The 21,587-nt window shown below is 35.9% G+C and overlaps 1 protein-coding gene across 1 annotated transcript in view; it reads left to right on the forward strand.

Annotated features, from left to right (window-relative positions):
• ldbr (lariat debranching enzyme) overlaps positions 1–21,587 on the forward strand; it is a 70,775-nt gene that overhangs the window by 25,242 nt on the left and 23,946 nt on the right. The window contains exons 4-8 of the mRNA XM_081745893.1: positions 1,211–1,311; positions 6,163–6,289; positions 9,650–9,727; positions 15,256–15,398; positions 20,327–20,946. Coding sequence (XP_081602019.1) covers positions 1,211–1,311; positions 6,163–6,289; positions 9,650–9,727; positions 15,256–15,398; positions 20,327–20,946 — 1,069 coding nt within the window. The remainder of the gene's footprint in view (positions 1–1,210; positions 1,312–6,162; positions 6,290–9,649; positions 9,728–15,255; positions 15,399–20,326; positions 20,947–21,587) is intronic.

Consider the following 21,587-nt stretch of genomic DNA (forward strand, 5'->3'; position numbering starts at 1 on the left):
GCAGTTCTAAAATCAATGACCTGGATTATGCTTTGCTGCTACATTCCATATTACTGATCAGATTTGCCTTCATCAGACTTTTCCACAAAGAAAATACATTTCCTTAGCCAGTTAGTACAAAGAATCATTTTAAAATTTAAAGAAAAGGAGAAATTTAATAGATAATAATGTGAAATGTGTAAAAATAATTTTTGTATAAGACTTACTAAGGTACACAAGGTGTGTTCAAAAAGAGACTGAACTTGTGAAGTAGCGCGCGAACCGGCAGAGGGAGCGCACTGTGGCTACAAGCGCACCTAGCGGCAGATTTAGACAAATTACCATTTGCCTCGTTTGGCTATGACAATCGTCGAAGTACAGCCGCTGAAGTAAGCACGTGCACATGCTGTTTGTTGGATTAATAATACAATGACAATGAAAGAGCTTGAAGAACAAAATGCGTATGTGAAATTTTGCTACAAACTTGGCAAAGCATTTACAGGGATATATCAATTACTTTTCATTGAAAACAAAAGTATGAGTCGGTCAAAGATCAAAGTAATGCTGATTGTGTTTTTTGATTGGAAAGGCATTTTCTATTATGAATTTCTATCATGTGGTCAGATGGTAAACAAACAGTTTACCGGTACATTTTAGCGTGGTTGAGGGATGTTGTGTGCAGGAAGAGGCCTGAATTGTGGAAAACCAGATTTGGATGGTTCACCGTGCCAATGCCTACTCGCGCTTCGCTCCACGTCCGCAGTTATCTGGCAAAACATCAGACTCCTGTTATGTCTCATCCACCCTATTCTCCGAACCTATCCCCAGCAGACTTTTTCTTGTTTGTCAAAGTCACTTTGAAAGGACGTCATTTCCAAACCATAGAGGAGTTTCAGGATAATCCGGCGAGAGACCTGCGTACCATCCTAGAAGGTGGTTTCAGGAAGCTTTCCGAAAATGGAAGAAACGTTGGAAACTTGTTGCTAGTAGAGGGGAGTGCTTTGAGGGGAACAGTGTTTAAACTATTGTGAAATGGGTACTACAGATTTTATAGCAAAAGTTTTTTTTTTTTTTTTCTTTCTTGAATACGCCTTGTATACATACTTGATAAGGGAAGACTTACTTCTTATACTTACTCCGTGATTTAAAAGAGCTGTATAAGACCATTTGTAGTGTGTGAAATTAAATATAATAGTTTTTAAAAAGTTAACTATTATTTTTGTTATTTCAGGTTAAGAAACCTATTGATATATTTATATCACATGATTGGCCACGTGGTGTATATAATCATGGAAATGTCAGCAAGTTATTGAAACGGAAACCTTTTTTCACGTAAGATAAATTAATTTTATTTCTTTAACTAATATTAAAAACAATGAAACTATCTATCTTTCAGAAATACTAGTTTTTGTGTGTAAGTTGCGTGAGTTTGATTTTAAATCGCGCTGTCAGTTTTGTAGTAGATCATTTGCGAAGAGTACAGTAGTGACTTCATGATTCGTCTGGAAGTTTGAACCATTTTCATTATTGTAAGCATTTCAGGGGGCCGCGATGGCACAGCGCTCACCTCTGGTACATGGGGCTCCTGGTTCGTTCTCATCTTGCACCCAGTAAACCTTGTGGTGGATAAACACAATGAACATGCGTTTTCTTGAGTTCCCCTGTTCTCTCGCACTTTCTTCATTCCACTGTTCATTGTCATCATCATCATCTCCATTAGCATAATCGTGGGACATTGAACTTTAAAAAAAAAAAAAAAAAATGCTGAATAGTACATAAATGCTGGAATGAGAAGTATTTGATGTCAAAGTGGGAAACTATTCTTGTGATAGTTTCATTGTCGTAGAAAGAGTTTTAGAGAGTAGTGTAGATCAACTGTTTCTAAACTTCGTGATTTCGAGGACCCCTATAATATTATCTGCATGTTGCTGGATCCCTAACCATTTTTTAACCCCTTTTAATGGAAAGTTGCGTCTTTAGATGCAATAGAAGAATTTGGCGAATAGGGCTGAGAAAAACTCAGGGCTTCTTAAAAAGCCCAGTCCATTGGATTTGGGTAAAATTAGCTTTTATTGGGCAAAATTGGGTTTTATTGAATTTAGTACATGCATTTAAAACCATATTCCTACTTAAGCATTCATGTTCTATTATACATATATAATGAACTTTGAAATTCTCGTGCCGCATAAAGGGAATTCGTGAAGACCCATCCACGTTTCGTGGGACAAATTTTGTCCTTGTCATTTCTAGAAAGAAGGAAATAGACAACTTTGTAGAATAACAAAGAAGTGGATAATTCTGTACAATACAGAACAGGAATAAAATCTTCTGTTACACTCAGGATTCAAGAGTCAACCGTCCTGACTGAAGATTTCATAACTTCCCTTAAAACATGCCAGGCATATACCGGTACTAGTACCTCAAGTTAGAAGCCAGAGATGCAAGAAAATGGTTTTATTAACCCTTTTGGCACAAACGCTGTCACGAACACATATAATCAATTATCTTTGACAACTAGTATGCTTGTTTCAGAGTTTTTTTTTTTCCTTATGCCAAGAGGGTATGACGTTATAAGAAAGCGCATTTTTCACTCTTTGCGTTTGACGATATAAGGCGATGTCTCTTCATATTTGGGCTTGAAATGAATCTACATGTTTTGAGGAATATAATATAAAATACTTTTGTCTTCGCTTAGCAAAATGGGAGGAAAAGAGAGTTTATTGGTATTGTTTGTGGGTACTTTAGGTTCACAGTTCATTAGTATATATTAAGAATTGAACATTATAGTAATTTCCTCCTCCTCTTCTCATTCCTCTCTTTACATCCAGAAAACATCATATGATTTAGTTCTAAGGCAAACAAGGGAAGTGAGTGTTGTTTTAACTGTTATTTATGTGGATGTGTTGCATTTTTATTAGCGAATGGTAATTGGGTGGTATAATTTATGTGTAATGCGTGGTATATTAGAAGAATGAGAGTGTTGTTACTTTGTTCGATTCTCTGATAGTATCTCATTTGTATTGTCAAATAGTATTGAGAAATATTTTTACCCACGTAACTATTCTTGATATTGCAACGAAACTGGCATCTCATTACATATAGACCATAATATTTTTCAAGGAAGATTATATTCGGGTACCTGTAGCCAAGACCTTTCTAGGGCGCGCCAAATTTCCGAAAAGAGATATTTGGAGGGAAATTTCCCTATTTATCCCAAATTTCTCTTTTTTTTGTGTGTGTTATTAACACATGCGCATGGTACTATTTGCAGGTCTGTTTTATTCTGAAGAGAATGATGTACGAGTCATGATCTTGGATGAATAGTACTGTGTTTGCAAAGTTCTATTTTATATATCCTATATTTCCTGATTTATATAAGGAATTTCCTATTTATATATTATCAGACAGGATTGATAAATATTTTTCTCTCGTTCCTATTCTAGATATTGCATTTAAACTTGACACATGCATTACATACGGACCATAGTATTTTTCAGGGTGGGTTATGTTCATATACCAGTAGCCGGGCTCGCTTCAGATGGCACAAAACATAAGAAAAGGGATTTTTTGTAGGTAATTTTTCAATTTTATCTCAAATTTTCCTTCTCTCTTACACCACGCACATACGGAGAGAGCAATTTATTTTTAAAATTATTATTATTATTTCTTTGTCCTCATGTGATGCATCTAGAGACAATCTTTCGAATTTATGCTTGGCTCAGTTGCGGAAGTTTCGTCATCAAGTGCGGTTATTTAAACTTCTTTGTTAAAAACAGCAGAGACATGACATGCCCCATTAAAGGAGTTAGTAGAAGGTCAGAAAATCTTTCGTGTGTACGATATACTTATTATTCACTATACAAATTGTTACAGTCTAAAGTTCAGTATATACATTAGAGATTGTCAAAACCAGTTTCATTACAGTAATAACTTACCACACAATTATCTGGCACAACATGATCAATATATTCGTATTTTTATAATGAAAATCGGTAGCTGAAGCTATTGTCCTTAAGTACTGAGAAATAAAAACCCTTCAGGTATCTGTCCTTTCCTCTGTAAAACTACATGTACGTATCAACCACTTAAAGCGCTGAGTTCATGCAAATTTGAGAAACTTAGAATAGGGATAATACAGAGTCCGTGAAGAAAATGAACACACAATCCAGTAGATAGTATCTTCGTATTGTTTTCAAAGTTGAATTATCAGTTGAATATTTAATGTGAAATTTCTTCGATAGATGTCGGTACTCGCATGATCGTAACATACGATGTATAATAATAAAACAAAATGGCCGATGAACGTTCGACATTTAAGGAATGAATGTTCATTTTAAAGTAGTATTTCAAGTTTAAAAACATCGCTGAAGCTCAGCACCAGTGCAGGCGTGAGTTTGAAACAGAACCTTCTACACGCTTCACAATTACACGGCTGTGTAACAAGTTTGAGACACATGGTACCATTTTTGATGCATACAAGGGAAGATTCGTAGGACCTCGTACAGCTACAAGTTCTGTTTCTTCAGCTATGGTCGTAGAAAAGTTTGCAACCACTTCGAGCACTCTCAGTAACTGTACAGATGCAGGAAACGTATATTGTGTGATGTATAATTAAGTTTAGCACTAACACATAATGTAGGGTTCTCTTTCGTTAAAGCATAGCCCTTTCCGTTGGTCTAATAGCTAGAACTTGTGGACTGTGGACGTGGTCGCGAATTTGATTTAGCCTAAAGGACATAATTCGTGGAACGTTAAGCTAAATTACAATAATAATACTAATAGTTTAGTTTTCTTCCATTATTAAAGTTTATGTGAGTACATTTTTTGACGGACTCTGTAGTTAGCGTGAATGTAGCAGCTCCAGTTACAGAAAATCCAGCTGGTACATTCAAACAAGTGGACACTTGCGAGAAACAATTTCTTAGTGTTCAGAGTGTTTACCATAAGTTACTGAACCATGTACTGTTGATAACTTTTTGAATGGCATTACTTATAATTGGGAAATTTTCTATTAGAAGAAAAGCTTTGAAATAATTTTCCCTGTTACATGGATATGAATAAAAGTAAACTAAAATTCCTTTCGCTGATGCTTCATTAGACAGGGCTGGAAAAATAAGAAGAAAGAAGTAAGGTCTGATTTCATACTGGTTTCCAAAATTGCGTGGTGGTAGTATTTCAGGTTAAAAGTTGAGATAATGTAGTGGCGGAAGATAAATTACGAGTGTATCAGTCTGTGAGAGCGCACTGAGAGAGACCGTGATATTTAATTCTTATGTACTACCTTGGGATCCTCTTGAAACTCCAGAGATTGAGTTGATTTTGGATTTAACGTCCCGTTCAGGAGCGAGGCTATATGAGACGTGGACCTACAGATTAACGTGTAATCCGAACCACATGAGCTCCCGCCGGGAATCGAACCCGGGTCTCCCATAACAAAGGCGCGGATGCTAACCGCTTAGCCATGGATGAGCTCGAAACTCCAGAGATATTTAATGTAGTATATCTCTTAGATGAACTTGAGTATCTTAATGTCTGCTCTTATATTTTCTCTACAGTGTATGTTTAATATATTGAACGCAAAATATCGTTTCCTGTTACTTTGCTGTCATGTAAAAAGTGATTGTTTACTAGTGGGGTTGTAAAAGGACCCCAAGGTAATACTCATGTAAGTAATCAGTTATTTCTTCTTCTTTTTTGTTACTTCTTACCAAACAAGCAACTCTGCTTACATTTTTGAACACCTTGTAAATAACGAAGTGGCTAGTTTCAAAGGGCCCGTTACTTCTAGCCACAACCCCAAGATGACATGAGTTGACTATTTTAGGTTGTAGTTGTCCCTGTTATCTGATGACGAGGTCGTCAAGTATTTCTTTTCTATTTTGGATGAAGATGATGTTAGTGATGTCGAACGTGATTTGGGGTACAATGCAATAAATTATTGTTTCCAAATGTATCAATATAAAATTTCTGTACGAAACACCAATAATCATCTATTTTTAATTATTCTGTGTTATATTTTTAACGGTAATACACACGGGTTAAAAGACTAGTTTTGTCTCGTATTAATTCCTTAATTATTTCTGTAGTGTGAATACTAAATGATTAAATAGTTTTAGGAAATGTATTTTGATGTTTTATTTTTTTTTAATTTATTTATTTTTATTTTATTAATTATTTTTGCAGTGAGGAAATAAATAGCAACAAGTTAGGAAGCAGACCAAGTGAAGAATTGCTGCATGAACTAAAGCCCAAATTTTGGTTTGCTGCTCATTTGCATTGCAAATTTGCTGCTATCATACGACATTCGGAAGTACGTAATTTTACTGAGATGCATATTTACAACTTCTTTATTAGAATGTATATTCAAATCGAAAATTTATTTCTATTGATTTCATCTAACTTAATGTGGCATGTATCCCAAAAGTCTGTTCCTACAGAGATCCCACGAATGATAATGGAGAAAAACATAGTATGTATATTTTGAAATTTAAAGTACCCGCTCGTGGAAAAAAAAATTCTTATCGATGCCATGCATGAGGCATACGCTGTTGACACTAGCATTAATATTTCTGTGCATATTTACGTTCTAAAATACCTAGTTACCTTGTGCTCTTCAAAAAGCACTGTATTCATATTGTTAGTTCAAATGGAATCGAATAAACCCCTTTGGTTACTTTAGCTGTTGATTTAGAAGTCGAAATAATGAAATCTTTATAGTAAAATGCCAGAATTTTTGGGATCCGTAAATAATTCGTTATAGTGAAGTGTTACACTGAAATAATTTAATTTTCAAGAGTTCATTTGTTGTTACATCTATTGCATTATCTATATTACTTCAACATGAATTTATGAGCAAAAGAGCATATTATTTATTAGATAAGAGAAAAATTAGGACACACATTAACTTCTCTCTCGTATATATATCGTATCGTGATGCGAGGCAGAGGTTCAACGTAACGTTCATTAGTTGATTTTAAACTTGGCACTCCTACTTAGCCAGTAGTGTTACTCCCTGCGTTGGAAGACGTACAAAAGCCTATTAATGGGGCAACGCACATTGGTTGCTCTTATTCAACCCATTGCGTACATTTATGAAAAGTGGCTACCATATCATCTGAATAATAATAATAATGTAACAAGAAAAATATTTATATAAAACAGGATTAATTTGAATTATATTGTTAAAAAAAATAAAGGTTAATATAGGCAAAAAGACGAAATTTTAATTCGTTATACTGAAAGTTAGCAATTCGTTAAAATGAAATGTCTTAACGTACATTAAATAGTGAAAGGGAAACGGGCCTAAAACTAATTTCGCAATTATGAACATTTCGTTATACTGACGGTCATTACAGACGATTTTACTTATATATAGGAAAAAAAAAAAAATGCCATGTATTCTGGAAATCAGTATCAAAACATATCATTTCAAGGTATCAGTGTAGCTTTTTCGCTATAGCCTCTATAACTAAATGTTGATACCCTTACTAACACTTGAAAGTTGAATTGGTTTAAAAGAAAACTCAGTGCCAAGTTGCTGTAAATGTATCTCGTAACGTTGATCAGGAGGCCTGGCTTAGTATACAGTAGGAGTTCGAACCCAACGTTAAATTGAAAATTCACGCCTCATATAGTTTTAGAAAACTGAAAAATGAATGTTAATCTTGAAAAATATTACTCGTGAACTAACGCAGAATGCAGAGCAAGTAATGTATTTGAGAGCCGAAAATAAGTGTAGGCGTGTATATAGGCATAGTATGTATGAAAATTCGTAAATTGAATGAATGGAAGTAAGTAGTGGTTTTACAACTAAAGATTAATTTTTAATATTAGTTGCATGTGTTGTATTTTAAAATCAACTGTAACCAACTAATCATGTGCCGTTTGTTGTAGTTACGTTCCATGTTTTATATTTCTATTTGCAATATATATTTGTTCATACAATATACATTTTTTTTTTTTTAACCGTTAAGCTGTCAGTGGAGAACTATGTAATATGACGAAACGGGTTTAAGACAAATTAAATTGTTCATTGGACATCGCCCATCTCCCACTCCGAAAGATATATTCTGTCTGAATCATTGTGGAGTAGCGAGCATGAGAACATACTGAGGAGTAGAATTAAAGCGCCCACCAAGTGTGTACTACATGATCTAAATCAGTTTCTCCAGGCCGAAAAGAATACAGTTGCAATTCATCTTTACGTGAGAAGATTTACATGGGAACTTTATAATTGATGATTGTGTGCACGAGTACAGCAGAAAGTTTAAAGATTTACTACATACATGACGAGAGTAGTCAGTGGCGGTAGACAGCACGTGAATTATGTGATTCATAAAAAGCATAGGTTAAGATTTCTGAACTGTCTGATTTTGGAATTTCAAGGAACTCAGTTTTGCTGATTTCGAAGTATTGCCCGAAACCTTGCTGCTACACACACACTATCCGATGACAACAGAAATAGTTTGTTCGCCGGAAGAGCTGGACTTTGCATTTCATTGACCAGTATTAACAAAAGAGCCCGTAATGTATGGTGTCGAGGTTCTCTTCACAGACGAGTCTCGATTTAGTCTTCAGTGATTCGCGTCGTGCCATCATGTAGAGGGAACCAGAGACAAGTATCACCCTGTTAACATCGTCAAAAGAAACTCGTATGGATGTGGTGGTGGTTTGGTCTGGAGCGGGATTTGTATGGATGCCCGTAGACCATTTATGTCTTTGACAGAGAAACTGTAACAGATCAGGTGTACCTGGATATTGTGCAAGCGTATATCCGCCTTTTTCTGGATGCTGTGTATCTTGATTTGATACTGATGGATGACAATACTAAGTCACATCGAGCTGTCGTAGTAGAGGAATAGTACCTGGAAACAGAAGATATTCGAATCTCGTAACTTTGATTTCACCCGGCTTCAATCCAATTAGCACGCGTGGTATGCTCACGGTCGATGTATTATTGTCTTTTACCCACACGGATACTTCCATAGCTCCGACAGGCATTAGTGCAAGAATGGAATGTCATATCTCATCTGCTCCATAACCTATCCGGAATATTCCAGTACGTTGTCATGCTTGTTTCATCACATTCCAAACTGGCAAATTTTTCCACACCCTGTAAGATGTGCCACAATTTTTTTTCCTTCATTTTTGCAATACAGTGTACGTATGGATATGTTGTTTTCTTCGAACATCATGTTTCATTTGTTTTCTCCACTTTTCTGAATTATCCTTTATTTACGAGCATGAGTGCAATGTTGGTGATATACCAATTGATAGTATAACTAATATGTTCCTATGAATACCGTACGAAATAGAATTGAGGTCACATCGATCTAGTCGCCAGAAGAAAATGATCGTGTTTCTTTAATATTCAGGCGAGGAAAATGTAACAAAATTCCTTCCTGAATTCTGGCTGTCCCTTCCTCAACTGATTTAAGGTTTCATTTCCATTTTCCCGATTGTCCCGATGAGACAGACTTTCGGAGTAATTTGCATATTAGTATTGATGTTAGCCATGTAGAAATTAGCTTGGCTATATTTTGCTGATCTTTGAAATAATTAAAATAGGAGTAGAAAATTTTAAAGAATTTGGTTCTTGGAATATCTGAACCATTATGCTTTGTGCTACATTTATATGTTCTAAGCAACTATTCGTTAATCTGTTTTTCAGGAATCTGAGTCAGAAAACCAGCGATCGACTAAGTTTCTAGCTCTTGACAAATGCCTGCCCAGGCGAGAGTTTTTACAGGTAATTCTTTTAATTTTATCGAGCTTTTTCATCCAGCTTTAAGATTTTTTTGAACCATTTTTCATAGTTAGTTGTCAATTCTTTTAATATATAAGGCATGCAGAAAGTAAGTTCTGTTTGCAATTTATGCAGCAGCTTTTCTGCAGTTTCTAGAATGCGTATTTACACTAAATAGTTAGACCCATTGGCAAACAGTGTGTTGCCAATGGCAAACAGCAAACAGTTAGTGTTAAAAAGACTAGAATTCCAAACGCTTTGTAGTAGGTTGCGATAATGTTCAAACACTCACTGCGCGTAAAGTGCGGTGAAACCATTAACGTCAACGCGTATTGCAAAAATCTGTAAATGTGTCACTCAATCTAAAACAAGCGACATGACATATTAAACCGTGGCGGTGTTTTCATTTACGTCAATGCTCGTCTCCATACTGATACGCAACGATTTTTTACAATCTTTGATTGGGAAACATTTCTTCATCCCTTGAGTAAGGCAGACCTCATCGTGAGGGATTTTCATCTTTTTTGTACCCAAAACTTTCCTTTCTAATGACTAAGAGCTTCGGGGATGAAGATGCGGTGAAACAAGTTGTTACATGTGTTTGTCATGGGCGACATCGTTCTTTGATGTGGGGATACAAAATATAGTGTCACGTTGTGATATATATGCCTTGGCGGGAATGGCAACTATGGTGAAACATGCACCAAGGCTTGTACTTCAGTAAATGGTAAAATACGTTTTACTATTACATTTAATTTTTCTTTCAAATTAGTCATTGCATCTTACTTCTTGGATGAACGCTGTACATCCGACCAAGAACCTCAAGTTCGAAAAGTGTTTTTATTTTATTTTATTTCTGCAAGTCGTAAAATTTTAAACAGCAGAAAGACTGAATAATAATCAAAAGTAATTTGTTAGTACAATCTCTGATTTATTGTATATTTTCTTTATATGATCGTAAAAAACGTGATTTTTATCAGTTCACACTAGTATTATAAGACTGGTGCTTTTGTAAAGTAAGCTGCATGTGGTACGCTCAAATATCATACAGAGTAGTAACAAATCACTTGTGCTGATTGGTAATTTGAGTTAGAAAACTTATACAGTAAATGCTTAATTAAGTTCGTAACTGTTTTGGATGTTGGGTAAAATTTACAATGGTTTTCTTCCTTTCTTTAAAACATTGCGAAAGTTAAGGAAAATAAAAAGTAGTGTTTATAAATTACTCTAATGTTAAATAGCGTATATTTTCAAGAAGGTCTTCATTGTTGAACAGTACGTTACTAAAGTGTGTGCGTCATAATCGATGTACAGATTACATTTTGTGGTTCCGGTCTATATATTTCAAGTAACGATTTCGTTTTAGTTTAACTTCCTACGTTATGCAGGATGCTAAGGAAAATTGTAATGAGATAGATGATAATGGTGCAATGAAGAAACGGGAAAACCCCAAGAGAATCCACGCATACTGTGTTTGTCTACCACAAATTCACTTGGCGCGGGGTATAATCTAACCAGGCACCCATGCAGCAGGGGTGAGCGCTCTTCCACTGAGTTAACGCGGTCTCAGGTGCCAGTTGTGAGCCACGTTCTTATTAGTGCTATGTGCAGGAGAAGCAAAATAAAATTACACGGCAGACACCTTTGCCGACGAATTTGCCAAGTGACAAGTAGCGCTATTATGTGTTCAGTTTCTAAGAAGCAACGACTTTTGCACAGCCTGTGTTTCCTTTTTCCCTTCTCTCCTCCAAATCAGTATTTGAGCTAAATATTTAAAATAAATGACAGAGAAAACATAACATAGAATTCTATTGCAAAGCTAATTTATTGACCTCGAAGACTTTACAAATAATCTTATTATATACATTTCACGACGTGTACCCTTCACCTGTTGTGATTTTTCGTACTATATGGATATGCTCTCTCTCTTTGTCTCTTTTTTTTTTTTTTTTCCCTTGAACATCAAATACACCAAACGCAAAATTTGCCACCCATCTTTTACTGAGAATCTGTGGTTTTATCCAAAGAAATCCAGATACTATTGTTCGTTGTTTTCTCCTTAACTCATAAAGTTTTACTGTATAATACCGGGATGTAATTTTTTCTTAGGGTAGATTCATCTGGTAATGGCTGTTTAGTATATTTTTGTAAAAATTCTGCAAATTCCTTATTTTTGAATTTTTCCAATGGAATATTTGCTGACACCATAGCCGGACACAAATCTTCGCTGAACCGATATCGTTGAGGTCCTGATTTGTTAATTGATTTTTTTTCGAATTAAAATCTGCTGGTTCCTTGGTTTCAATTTCTACTTCTTTGTTTTTTACAGCTTTTGAAATCATTAGGTGTTGAGTTACTTTGAATCTCTTTCTAGGAGTCATTGTAGTTTCGCAAAACTGTAGTAAACTCTTCAAATTCTTTAACATATGCATTTAATATAATGAATGACGACCTCTTTTTCTTTCGTCATGTCGCACTGTAATCTGACGGAGATAGCTTACTTACCCCTTCAAAACTGCTGGAGCAGTGTCATAAATAAATAAAGGAACTGCATTCCATTGCAAGGAATTCGGTCAATGATATTTTGTAGCAGGTGCAAGATCACTGAACCAGATAGAAAATCTGTGGAAAAATAGAATTTCCTTCCCAGCTTTGATGAGAGAGATCAGCGGTGAAGTCATATTTACATGTTGACGTACAAATTGTTGTCTTCTTTGAAACAGAAACCGTAGAATATGCGTTTAAAAAAAATGCAATATCTGATATGCATTTACATACGTAACATGCAAAATACATAACAATCCGAACCCTACACATGACATCAATTGGGGTTATTGTGTGAATGTATCAAACAAAAACCTTTCTTTCAAGAAATAAAAATATACAGTTACCTTTTTAGGATCTGTAACAAATGATGCAGTTTTAAATATCTAAACAATCATAGAACCACACTGAACTTAAGTTGAAGTTACACAGAACTTTCCAGGTTTGTGTAGATGTACTATATGATGACAAATTTGAGGTAATAAATTAAAAAAAAAAAAAAAAAGGTTACTTACCAATCAATAGAGAGTGTCTAGTTTCTCTACAGGAGGATTTATTGACAAAGTAACCGATTTTTTGTTAATTTGAATCATGCTCTCATGTGCCTACGTAATAATTTTAATTGAGGGGTAATAAAATTGATTAATATCATACTTGTGAATAACGTAATGCTTTCGTTAGGCTTCCTGCTCTGTTGGACTGCTATAGGTACCCACAAATTGAAATTCCAGTTTCAAATACTAGTCCGTTGCAGTTGAATCAAACACTTCCACCAGTCGATTAAACAATGCACTAATTGGAATTCATATGGGGTTGGATTAGAAAAGAAATAATTACTAATTTACTGGATATTGATATACAATATCGTAAGTTTAGAAGTATAAGTTATAAACCTTCATAATTTAGTTTTCACTGAAATGAGATTGTCAAACATACAGGATTTGAATTGAAGCAAAATTTCACATGATCTTCTGGAAAAGATAAAGCAAAAACTGCCTGTAACTTGTGGGAAGTACATCACCACCAACTATCACAAATTTCTTTGGATTCAGAGGATGAAAGGAAGTCTTCATCTGTAGGTTGTTTGAATTCTTTCGTTACATACAATTCTTGCATTTTTTTTCGAAATATCTATATACATTCGTTCGGTGTTCCCACAAATCGTGTTATCTTTGCAGATGTGTATATACGTATGAGGATATATATGCTAGCCTGGCGTAAGTAAATAGATGTTCGCAGGCAACGTGATTTCGTGGAAACCCCGAGTGCATGTGAATGACATAGGTGGTAGTATGAGTATGCAGTAGAACAAGTAATTGCCATCATGGCGTTCGGTCGTGTCTGTGAGTAACACAAATGTTACTCTAGATTGCACAATTCGGTATTGGGAGTTTAACAGATATCTATCATTAGTGCTATGATACATGTATCGTAAACAGTTGTCGATTGGACTATGGTATAATTCAAACAGGATGAAAAATGTAGGAAAAAAGAAAAATGTTTTAGATTAATTTGTAATCATATGCAAGGGAACATATACTACGAGGTGTGTTCAAAAGTATCGAACCTTATTTTTTTTTCGCGTAAACCAATAAAGCGCAGGAGACTTTCTCAGTGTAGATGTAGAGGGGACACTCATGCGCTGTCGTAAAACGTTTCCTGCTCGCAGAAAGCGTCAGTTGGCAGTCGGCCAACGAGTGAAGACGTGTAGTGAGCGATTGTCGGATTTGAGTTTTTTTGTAAAATGACAGCAAAACTTGAGCAGCGATATTGCATCAAATTTTGCCGAAACCTTGGCGATACCCAAGCGGAAACCATTCAATCGGTTCGGTACATTCAAATTTGAACGGTGGGGTCGCGGTGGCTCAGGGCTAGAGCGTTCACCTCTGGTGCTTGGGGTCCCGGGTTCAAACCCTGCTCCCGCCAAGTGAGCTTTGTGGTGGACAAACACCGTGTGCGTGGGTTTTCTCGGGGTTCTCCCGTTTCCTCCCACTTTCTTCATTCCACCATTTTCATTCATTTCTCATCATCACCGTCTCCTTTAGCCTAACCGGCATAATCGTGGGACGTAAAACTCCAAAAAATTCATTTCATTTTCAAATTTGAACGAGAATTTGAGCATGGGGAGAGTGTCCGCGAAATTTGATTCAGGCTTTCATCGTCAAACACAACATTCTTGTGTGCTGTCAGGCTTCGTACTCACCCGACATGGCTGCGTATGACTTTTGGCTATTTTCCAAGCTGAAAATGCCACTACAAGGGACCCGATTTGAATCAGTAGAAGACATCATGCGGCATGCGACTGCACAGTTGCTCACCATTCCAAAAACTACGTTCCAGAAGTGTTTCCAACAATGTTGGGAGCGCTGGGAGAAGTGTGTGCATTACCAAGGAGTCTACTTTAAAGGGGATTAGTATTTCGGATTTCCAAATCAATAAATGTACTTTTTGCCAACTAAAGGTTCGATAGTTTTTAAACACAACTTGTATTATCCAATAAAAATATCAAAATAATCGTTTTTTCCCCTCTAATTTTTAAACTCGTAAAATTTCAGTTGGTGCAGCTGCAGTCATTTCTTGTACAAAGTCGTATTCTTTTTTATACGTTGAATATCATAGGCCCTTCTCACTGATATAGTAGCTAGCGCGTGCGCCTTTGGTGTATAGGGTCTCGGATTCTTTTCCCGGTAGGAGAATATTAAAAATTTGCTTGCATAACGCTGGTTCGGACTCCATCTTAAATTAAGTTCACGACTCATTAAATCTCGGAGCTTAAAAGGAACTCTCAACTTCAACAAACAAACAAAGTATTACAATGTTAATTTCTTGAACCCGTCGTTACTTTAAAATCTGAAGAAGATTGCAGCTGCAGCAGTTGAAGTACTTGCGAAGAGTTCGATACTTAGAAAACACAAGGGTAGTTATTTCTGTTGTTTCAGACTAGTGTTTAGTCTGAAAATTTTCATAATTGTTTACTCTCCTTTCAGGTAGTTGACATACCTCATGACGAAACAAAATCTGTTGAATTGGAATATGATCTGGAATGGCTGACGATACTTTTTATAACTAATCATTTGTTAAGTGTTAAAAGTGGCCTGAATTACATGCCTGGACCTGGCTGTTCAGAGAGGTACGTATAGCGATTGTAACGGTGTTGAATACGTGCTCCATCTTTGATTTCTAGCCCATTGATTTATTTGGGAAATTATTGTTCTGATTTCTTCGCGAATAAATATTCCTCGAGTTCACATATGATATTTCGGGGTACGAACACGGACTCGAAGCCTGTATTCACAATTTCACGCACTCCGTAATGCTTTTGTGCGTTAACCGTAAACATTATTTGTCAGAGTGCTGTATTCAAAAACTACTTTCCGTTCTGTTTTTTGCACTTCTTGTGTTATTCTAGTTCTCTTACTGTTCTACGAGGAGTAAAGAGAAAGTAAGGTTACAAAGCCTGCAATGAAACGTGTATTCATGCAACGAGTACAGCCTACACGTAGCACATACATTGGGTAATTTTTCGATATAGTCTCCATATCGCATCATGGGATGAGTTTAAAAATTTCTTCCTGATAAAAATCATGTCCTTGCGTGTTCAGTCACGTTTTCACGAACTGTTTCACCTCCTCGTCTGAAGCAAAGCGACGGCCTCCTAAGTGTTTTCACCAAGTGTGGGAATAGGTGAAAATCGCTTGGAGCGAAGTTCGTTCTGTAGGGAGGGTGGTCGATAATGTTGATGTGCTGGGTCGGCTACTGCGCTTCTCGTCGGTGACGTGTTTTCTACCAGCCGCAAACTCCGGACATCATTCTGCAACATGCTGACGAGACATTACAGTCTCTGCGTAAACCTCTACCAGCTGCCGGTGAATTTAAGCCGCGGTTACATGTTTCGTCCACAGAAATCGAATAACTGAGTGGACTTCTTCACGAGACCAGTTTCCCAAATGAGTCGCCATTTGTGTTTACTTACAACTAACACCGTAGATGGCGGTTGGCTGAAACTCTGCACAGTTGCCAACTCCATGTATTAAAATTACCACACACTTCTCATTTCTTTATGCAAACGAAACTCCAGAAATATCGGCCTTGTAACCTTAGTTTCTGTATTTAATGTAGTGTTACTTATTTGCCTTTACAAAGGATAATTTTATTTTCATTCTATATTCTATCTCACAGAAAAATACTTAAACTGTTAAGAATGCATTCAGTACCATGTGTCTGTGACTGAGATGGATTAATTGTATTTACTTGAGTTCAGTAGGAAAATAGTTTCGGTTTGTAAACAGTATTATGGAATGAAATAAGTCCGTTACCTGGCTGTCTACCGCATATAATGTAAATATTTAATAATCAGATTTAATTTTAGTAATATTAAATTTATGTATAAATTAATTTTTAAACAGCTAGGGACATTCAACTAAATTTTCAATTTATTTCAAACAGAACAGAAAAATAATATCGCTTGTAAATTAATGGGTTAAAAAAAACAAGGGTGGTACTCAACATCGTTTGCTTATTTGTATAGTAAGTCAAAAGAAAACTGATGATTAAACACTGCTTTTAGAATATTAAAAAATAGAAGAACTCTATGAAGAAGTTGTTTCGGCGTTTAAAACTTGAGTTCATTGGAGTATTAAATTCTGACCAAGGTCATTTTAGATAAAATATGGATACTATTGTTAGATAATTACAGTTTACAGAATGAAATGAAAAAGTCAGTTGAAAATACTTAATTACTAACTCCTAAATTCATAAAGTAATGCTAATGCGGATAATAACAATTTTCACAGTAGAGTTTCTAATTTTCACACCATCTCCACTTAAAACGTTCAAAATACCAAAAACATTGAAGAAATTACGTTTATTCACATACAGAGAACATAGTGAGATAAGAATGTTCTTTCAAAACGTTTCTGTCAACTTAATTTTGGATGTTTTTAATATTAAATACAGACCACATTAAGCGCATTATGCATGTACAGCTTTGAGACTTAAGGCTCTTCACTACAGCGAAATTAAATTACCGCTAATTTTAGACTTTTCTGTAATATCTTCAAAACAAATAAAAATATTCGAAAAGCAGAAACGTAGTGAACTAGACAATACGATTTTGCATGTGATATCTTTACCACAATTCACCTATCTGCTGTTGGTGTGCCGCTATTTACAGAACCCGCAAAAATGCTAAATCTATCTACAGTTGCAAATCGAAAGCAGATATATGAGTTGTAATAACGGTATCACATGCAGAATCGTATTGTCTAGTTCACTACGTTTCTGCTTTTCGAATATTTTTATTCGTTTTGAAGATATTACAGAAAAAATCTAAAATTAGCAGTAGTTTAATTTCACTGTAGTGAAGACCTCTAAGTGCCCTTATAGAGCAACTATTATACAATAATAATTTCAACTACCTCCCTGGCTTCCTCGTGAGGTTGTTGTTGTGTTTAAAAAAAAGGTAATTGGGCCTCGATAACTTAATGATGAATATAGATCGATAGGAGATTTGTTGTGTATGTAGATAAACACAGGCAGTTATTTTCCTATGCGTTTCGGCGATATTTTTGTGTTAAGTCTTACTGAACAACAAATCAAGAAAACACAACTATTATGGGAGGACACGTTGTCTTACTGCTAGAGCGCTGACTCTGGTGCTAGAGATTTCTGGTTTGATCCCAGAAGTGAGTTTGTGGTGGACAGCGTCATGTATGTGGGGTTTTCTACCTACTCTCGTTTTCTCCCACTTCCTTATTCCACTATTTATTTCATAATAATCCACTTTTCTTAATCATTCGTTTCCTTTAACCTAAAGCGGATGGGACGTTAAATTAAAAATTTCATTTTTTGCAAACGATTATGTTTTTGGTACTTAACTGTAAATTCGAACTGCCCCGTGGTTAGGCGGTTAGTATACGCGCCTTTGTCGTGGGAGATCCGGATCCGATTCCCAGTGGGAGCTCATATGGTTCGGATTCCACGTTAAGCTGTACGTTCACGTCTCATATAGCCTCGCTGCTGAAAGGGACGCTAAACTGAAAAAAATGTAAATTCGATTTTTGGACGAATTTAATTAAGTTCCTGAATAAGTAGGGCCTAACTAAAGTTTCCATCTGTCCTGGAAAGTATGACAATGTGTTCAACTTCCTCCTACAAAATTAAGTCTAATTTGTTAGGATTTCTTTTTAAGGGTTTATAAATTAGTATCAACTAAGACAAATATAAATTATCAATTAGAAATTATATTTGAATTAGGCGAATAGTATTAATGTTAAAGCACACTATGGATTAATCAAGAACACGGGCTTTCTACTTAATTTATAACTCAAATAATAAGTTCGCAGCTAAGTCCGAGAATAGACACTATAAGACCTCGTTTCTACACTAGCCTAAAGTAGTTGTTGCATCCTAGCCGTGGGTCTGCTGTACGCTAAGTTAAAATCGTGCTTAATTCAGAGCTCTGCATGGTGTGATTGGAAAGTTTTAGGACTGGGCTTGTAATTTTAATGTGACAGTACTTACAGGCTGTTGCGATGATCTCCTTCAAAGTAGTTCCCTGCTGCCTGAATACACGATACCAACGGTGTTTCAACTTCTGGAAGCATTCCTTAAAATTATCTTCTGTAAGGGTGTGAAGAACTGTCTCTGTATTTGCCTGGATGTCTTCAATTGAGTCAAATCTCTTCCCTTTCAGCGACATTTTTAATTTAGAAAATAGGTAGAAGTCGGAGGGGCCAAATAAGGAGAACAGCGGGGTTGCGAAAGCACAGAAATGTTGAATTGTGCCAGAAATGGATCGATAATGCACAATGCGCTGGTGCGTTGTCGTGGTGGAGGATCCAATTCTTGTCTTTCCAGAGGGCAGACCATTCCCTCCACAAATTTTCGCGCAAACGCAGAACGACAATTTTGTAGTATTTCTGGTTGACTGTCTGCTCCCTAGGGGCAAATTCTTGATGCACGTTACCCGTAGAATCGAAAAAAAAAAAAAAAAAAAAAAAAAGACACCAACGTTGTCTTGACATTTGACCGATTTATACAGTTAACTTTCTCTTTTAGTTTGCTCATCAACTAAGAATATTATAAAAATATTAATGCTCAAATCGTAAGTATGGTTACAGGCCTTGTCCTAGTGTGAAATAATTTGATATAGTTTTCAAGTTGCAGTTAAATTTTTACAATAGCTTTAATCACCAAATTGTCTGCACGACAGCAGTATGTATTAGCGTCAAGCAAGCAAGTGTTAGCACAGATAGCAATATCTGTTAGCGTCAAGCAGACAAGCGGTAGCACAGATAACGACATCTATTAGAGTCAAGTAGACAACCGATAACAGATACTAACATCTATTAGCGTCAAGTAGGCAAGCGATAGGACAGATAGTAATATCTATTTTCGTCAAGCAGCAAACGATAGCACAGATAGCAACATCTATTAGCGTCAAGCAGGCAAGCGATAGCACAGATAGCAACATCTATTAGCGTCAAGCAGGCAAGTAATAGCACAGATAGCAACATCTATTAGCGACAAGTAGACAACCGATAACAGATACTGACATCTATTAGCGTCAAGTAGGCAAACGATAGCACAGATAGCAATATCTATTAGCGTCAAGCAGGCAATCGATAGCACAGATAGCGACATATATTAGCATCAAGTAGGCAAGTGATAGCACAGAAAGCGAAATGAGCGGTAGAATGAGTGAGATAGTGTCTACTTGTCGCTATCTCTTCGTTAAACAGATAATTTGACTTTAGTTTGTGGCTACATTAAATGGCTTGTAGTTTGAATAATAATAATAATAATAATAATAATAATAATAATAATAATAATAATAATAATAATAATAATAATAATAATAATATATGTATAATAGACCTTTAGTTTAACATGAGTTTTGAATTTCGTGTGTTTCTACCGCGCCTCCCTCATAAGAGACGATAATGTTACCCATTAAATTACAAAAGAGCTGTACAAGGTAAGGAATAACTTATAATTTTATTCTTTTTTTTTTTTCGTGATGTCCCAGTAATAAAATAAAATCTTCTCTTTGTCTAGGTGGATTTTCACCCCTACAACTGAAGAAATGGAGATGGTCCGAAAGAAATTTAATGATAATTTCCGGATACCTTTGAACTTCAGTCAAACTGTGACCCCTTTCAATCCACAAGCTTCACCAGGAAAAGTTAAACCTCCTTCCGCGCAGATCAATCCTCAAACCATGGCATTTTGTGATCGTTTGGGTATTGATGACCCCATGTCGCTTTTGGTTCTTGGAGATGAGAGTCGTGGTGAACGCAATTCGAATTTCGTTAATGAAAAAGAAGCCGCTGAAGTTACTATGGTGGATCAAGGTATCAATTCAACGTATATGTCATTCGGTGCTGATGAAGATGAAGATGAACAAAATGGTGATGAGGATGATAACGACGACTCCGATAATGATGAAGATGATAAGATAGTGCCATTAGCCTCAGGACAGCGAAATAGCGGTGATGCTGAAAGTAGTGATGGCGATGACGATGATATAGCTGAATTAAACACACCACCGGCTACAAGCTCTCCCGTTCAGTTTGGCAGAATAGGTAGGATTGAACTCAGGTTACCTAGCCCAAAAGTTAGTGTACCAGAAGTAGAAGAACCATTAGTGGAAATCAGAGGGAAAAAGTTACAAGAAGGTTTGTAATTGAAATATTTTTCCTACAGTATAAATAGATGCAAGTAAAATCCGCATCCATGACTAACGCATATGTCTTTGTTTCGACAACATTCTGTCAAATTAAGGCTTGTTTTCTAGAATAAGGGCCAAAATGAGAATAATTACGATTGAATGAAAAAATTTGGACATAGTTTGGTGTGTAATAATGAGTTTGTGAAAGGAACTTTGTATTGGCTAAATGGGTAGCGTTCAGTTCTCCCATGTGGAACACTGAGTTCAGTTCCAAGGCGGTTCGGATCTCACTATAAATTGTAGGTTCAGATTTCATATAGCTTCGGTAGTGAAGAGAAATTTTGAAGAAACGGAAAAAAAGCGAAGGGTTACATTACAAAATAGTGCGCTTCGCTTCTTGCCATGTTCCCACTTCGTGCAGGGTATCAGTAAAACATGTTCAAATATTCATATCTTGCAAGAATTCATAGCTAGCTGATTTGGTTTGGTTAAATTAGTTTTTCTTGTATTTTTACTAACTGGTACGATGGAATGCGTTAACAGTAAATAAAATTTCTGGTACATCAAATCATTCGTTTGAATGTTTAAATACATGAGAATTTATATTTACTATTTCTTTATATTCGTTATATGCCGCGTGATGCGACA

Source organism: Thermobia domestica, chromosome 18 (genome assembly GCF_964235325.1).
Source record: "Thermobia domestica chromosome 18, izTheDome1.hap1.1, whole genome shotgun sequence".
Taxonomy (NCBI): Eukaryota; Metazoa; Arthropoda; class Insecta; order Zygentoma; family Lepismatidae; genus Thermobia; species Thermobia domestica.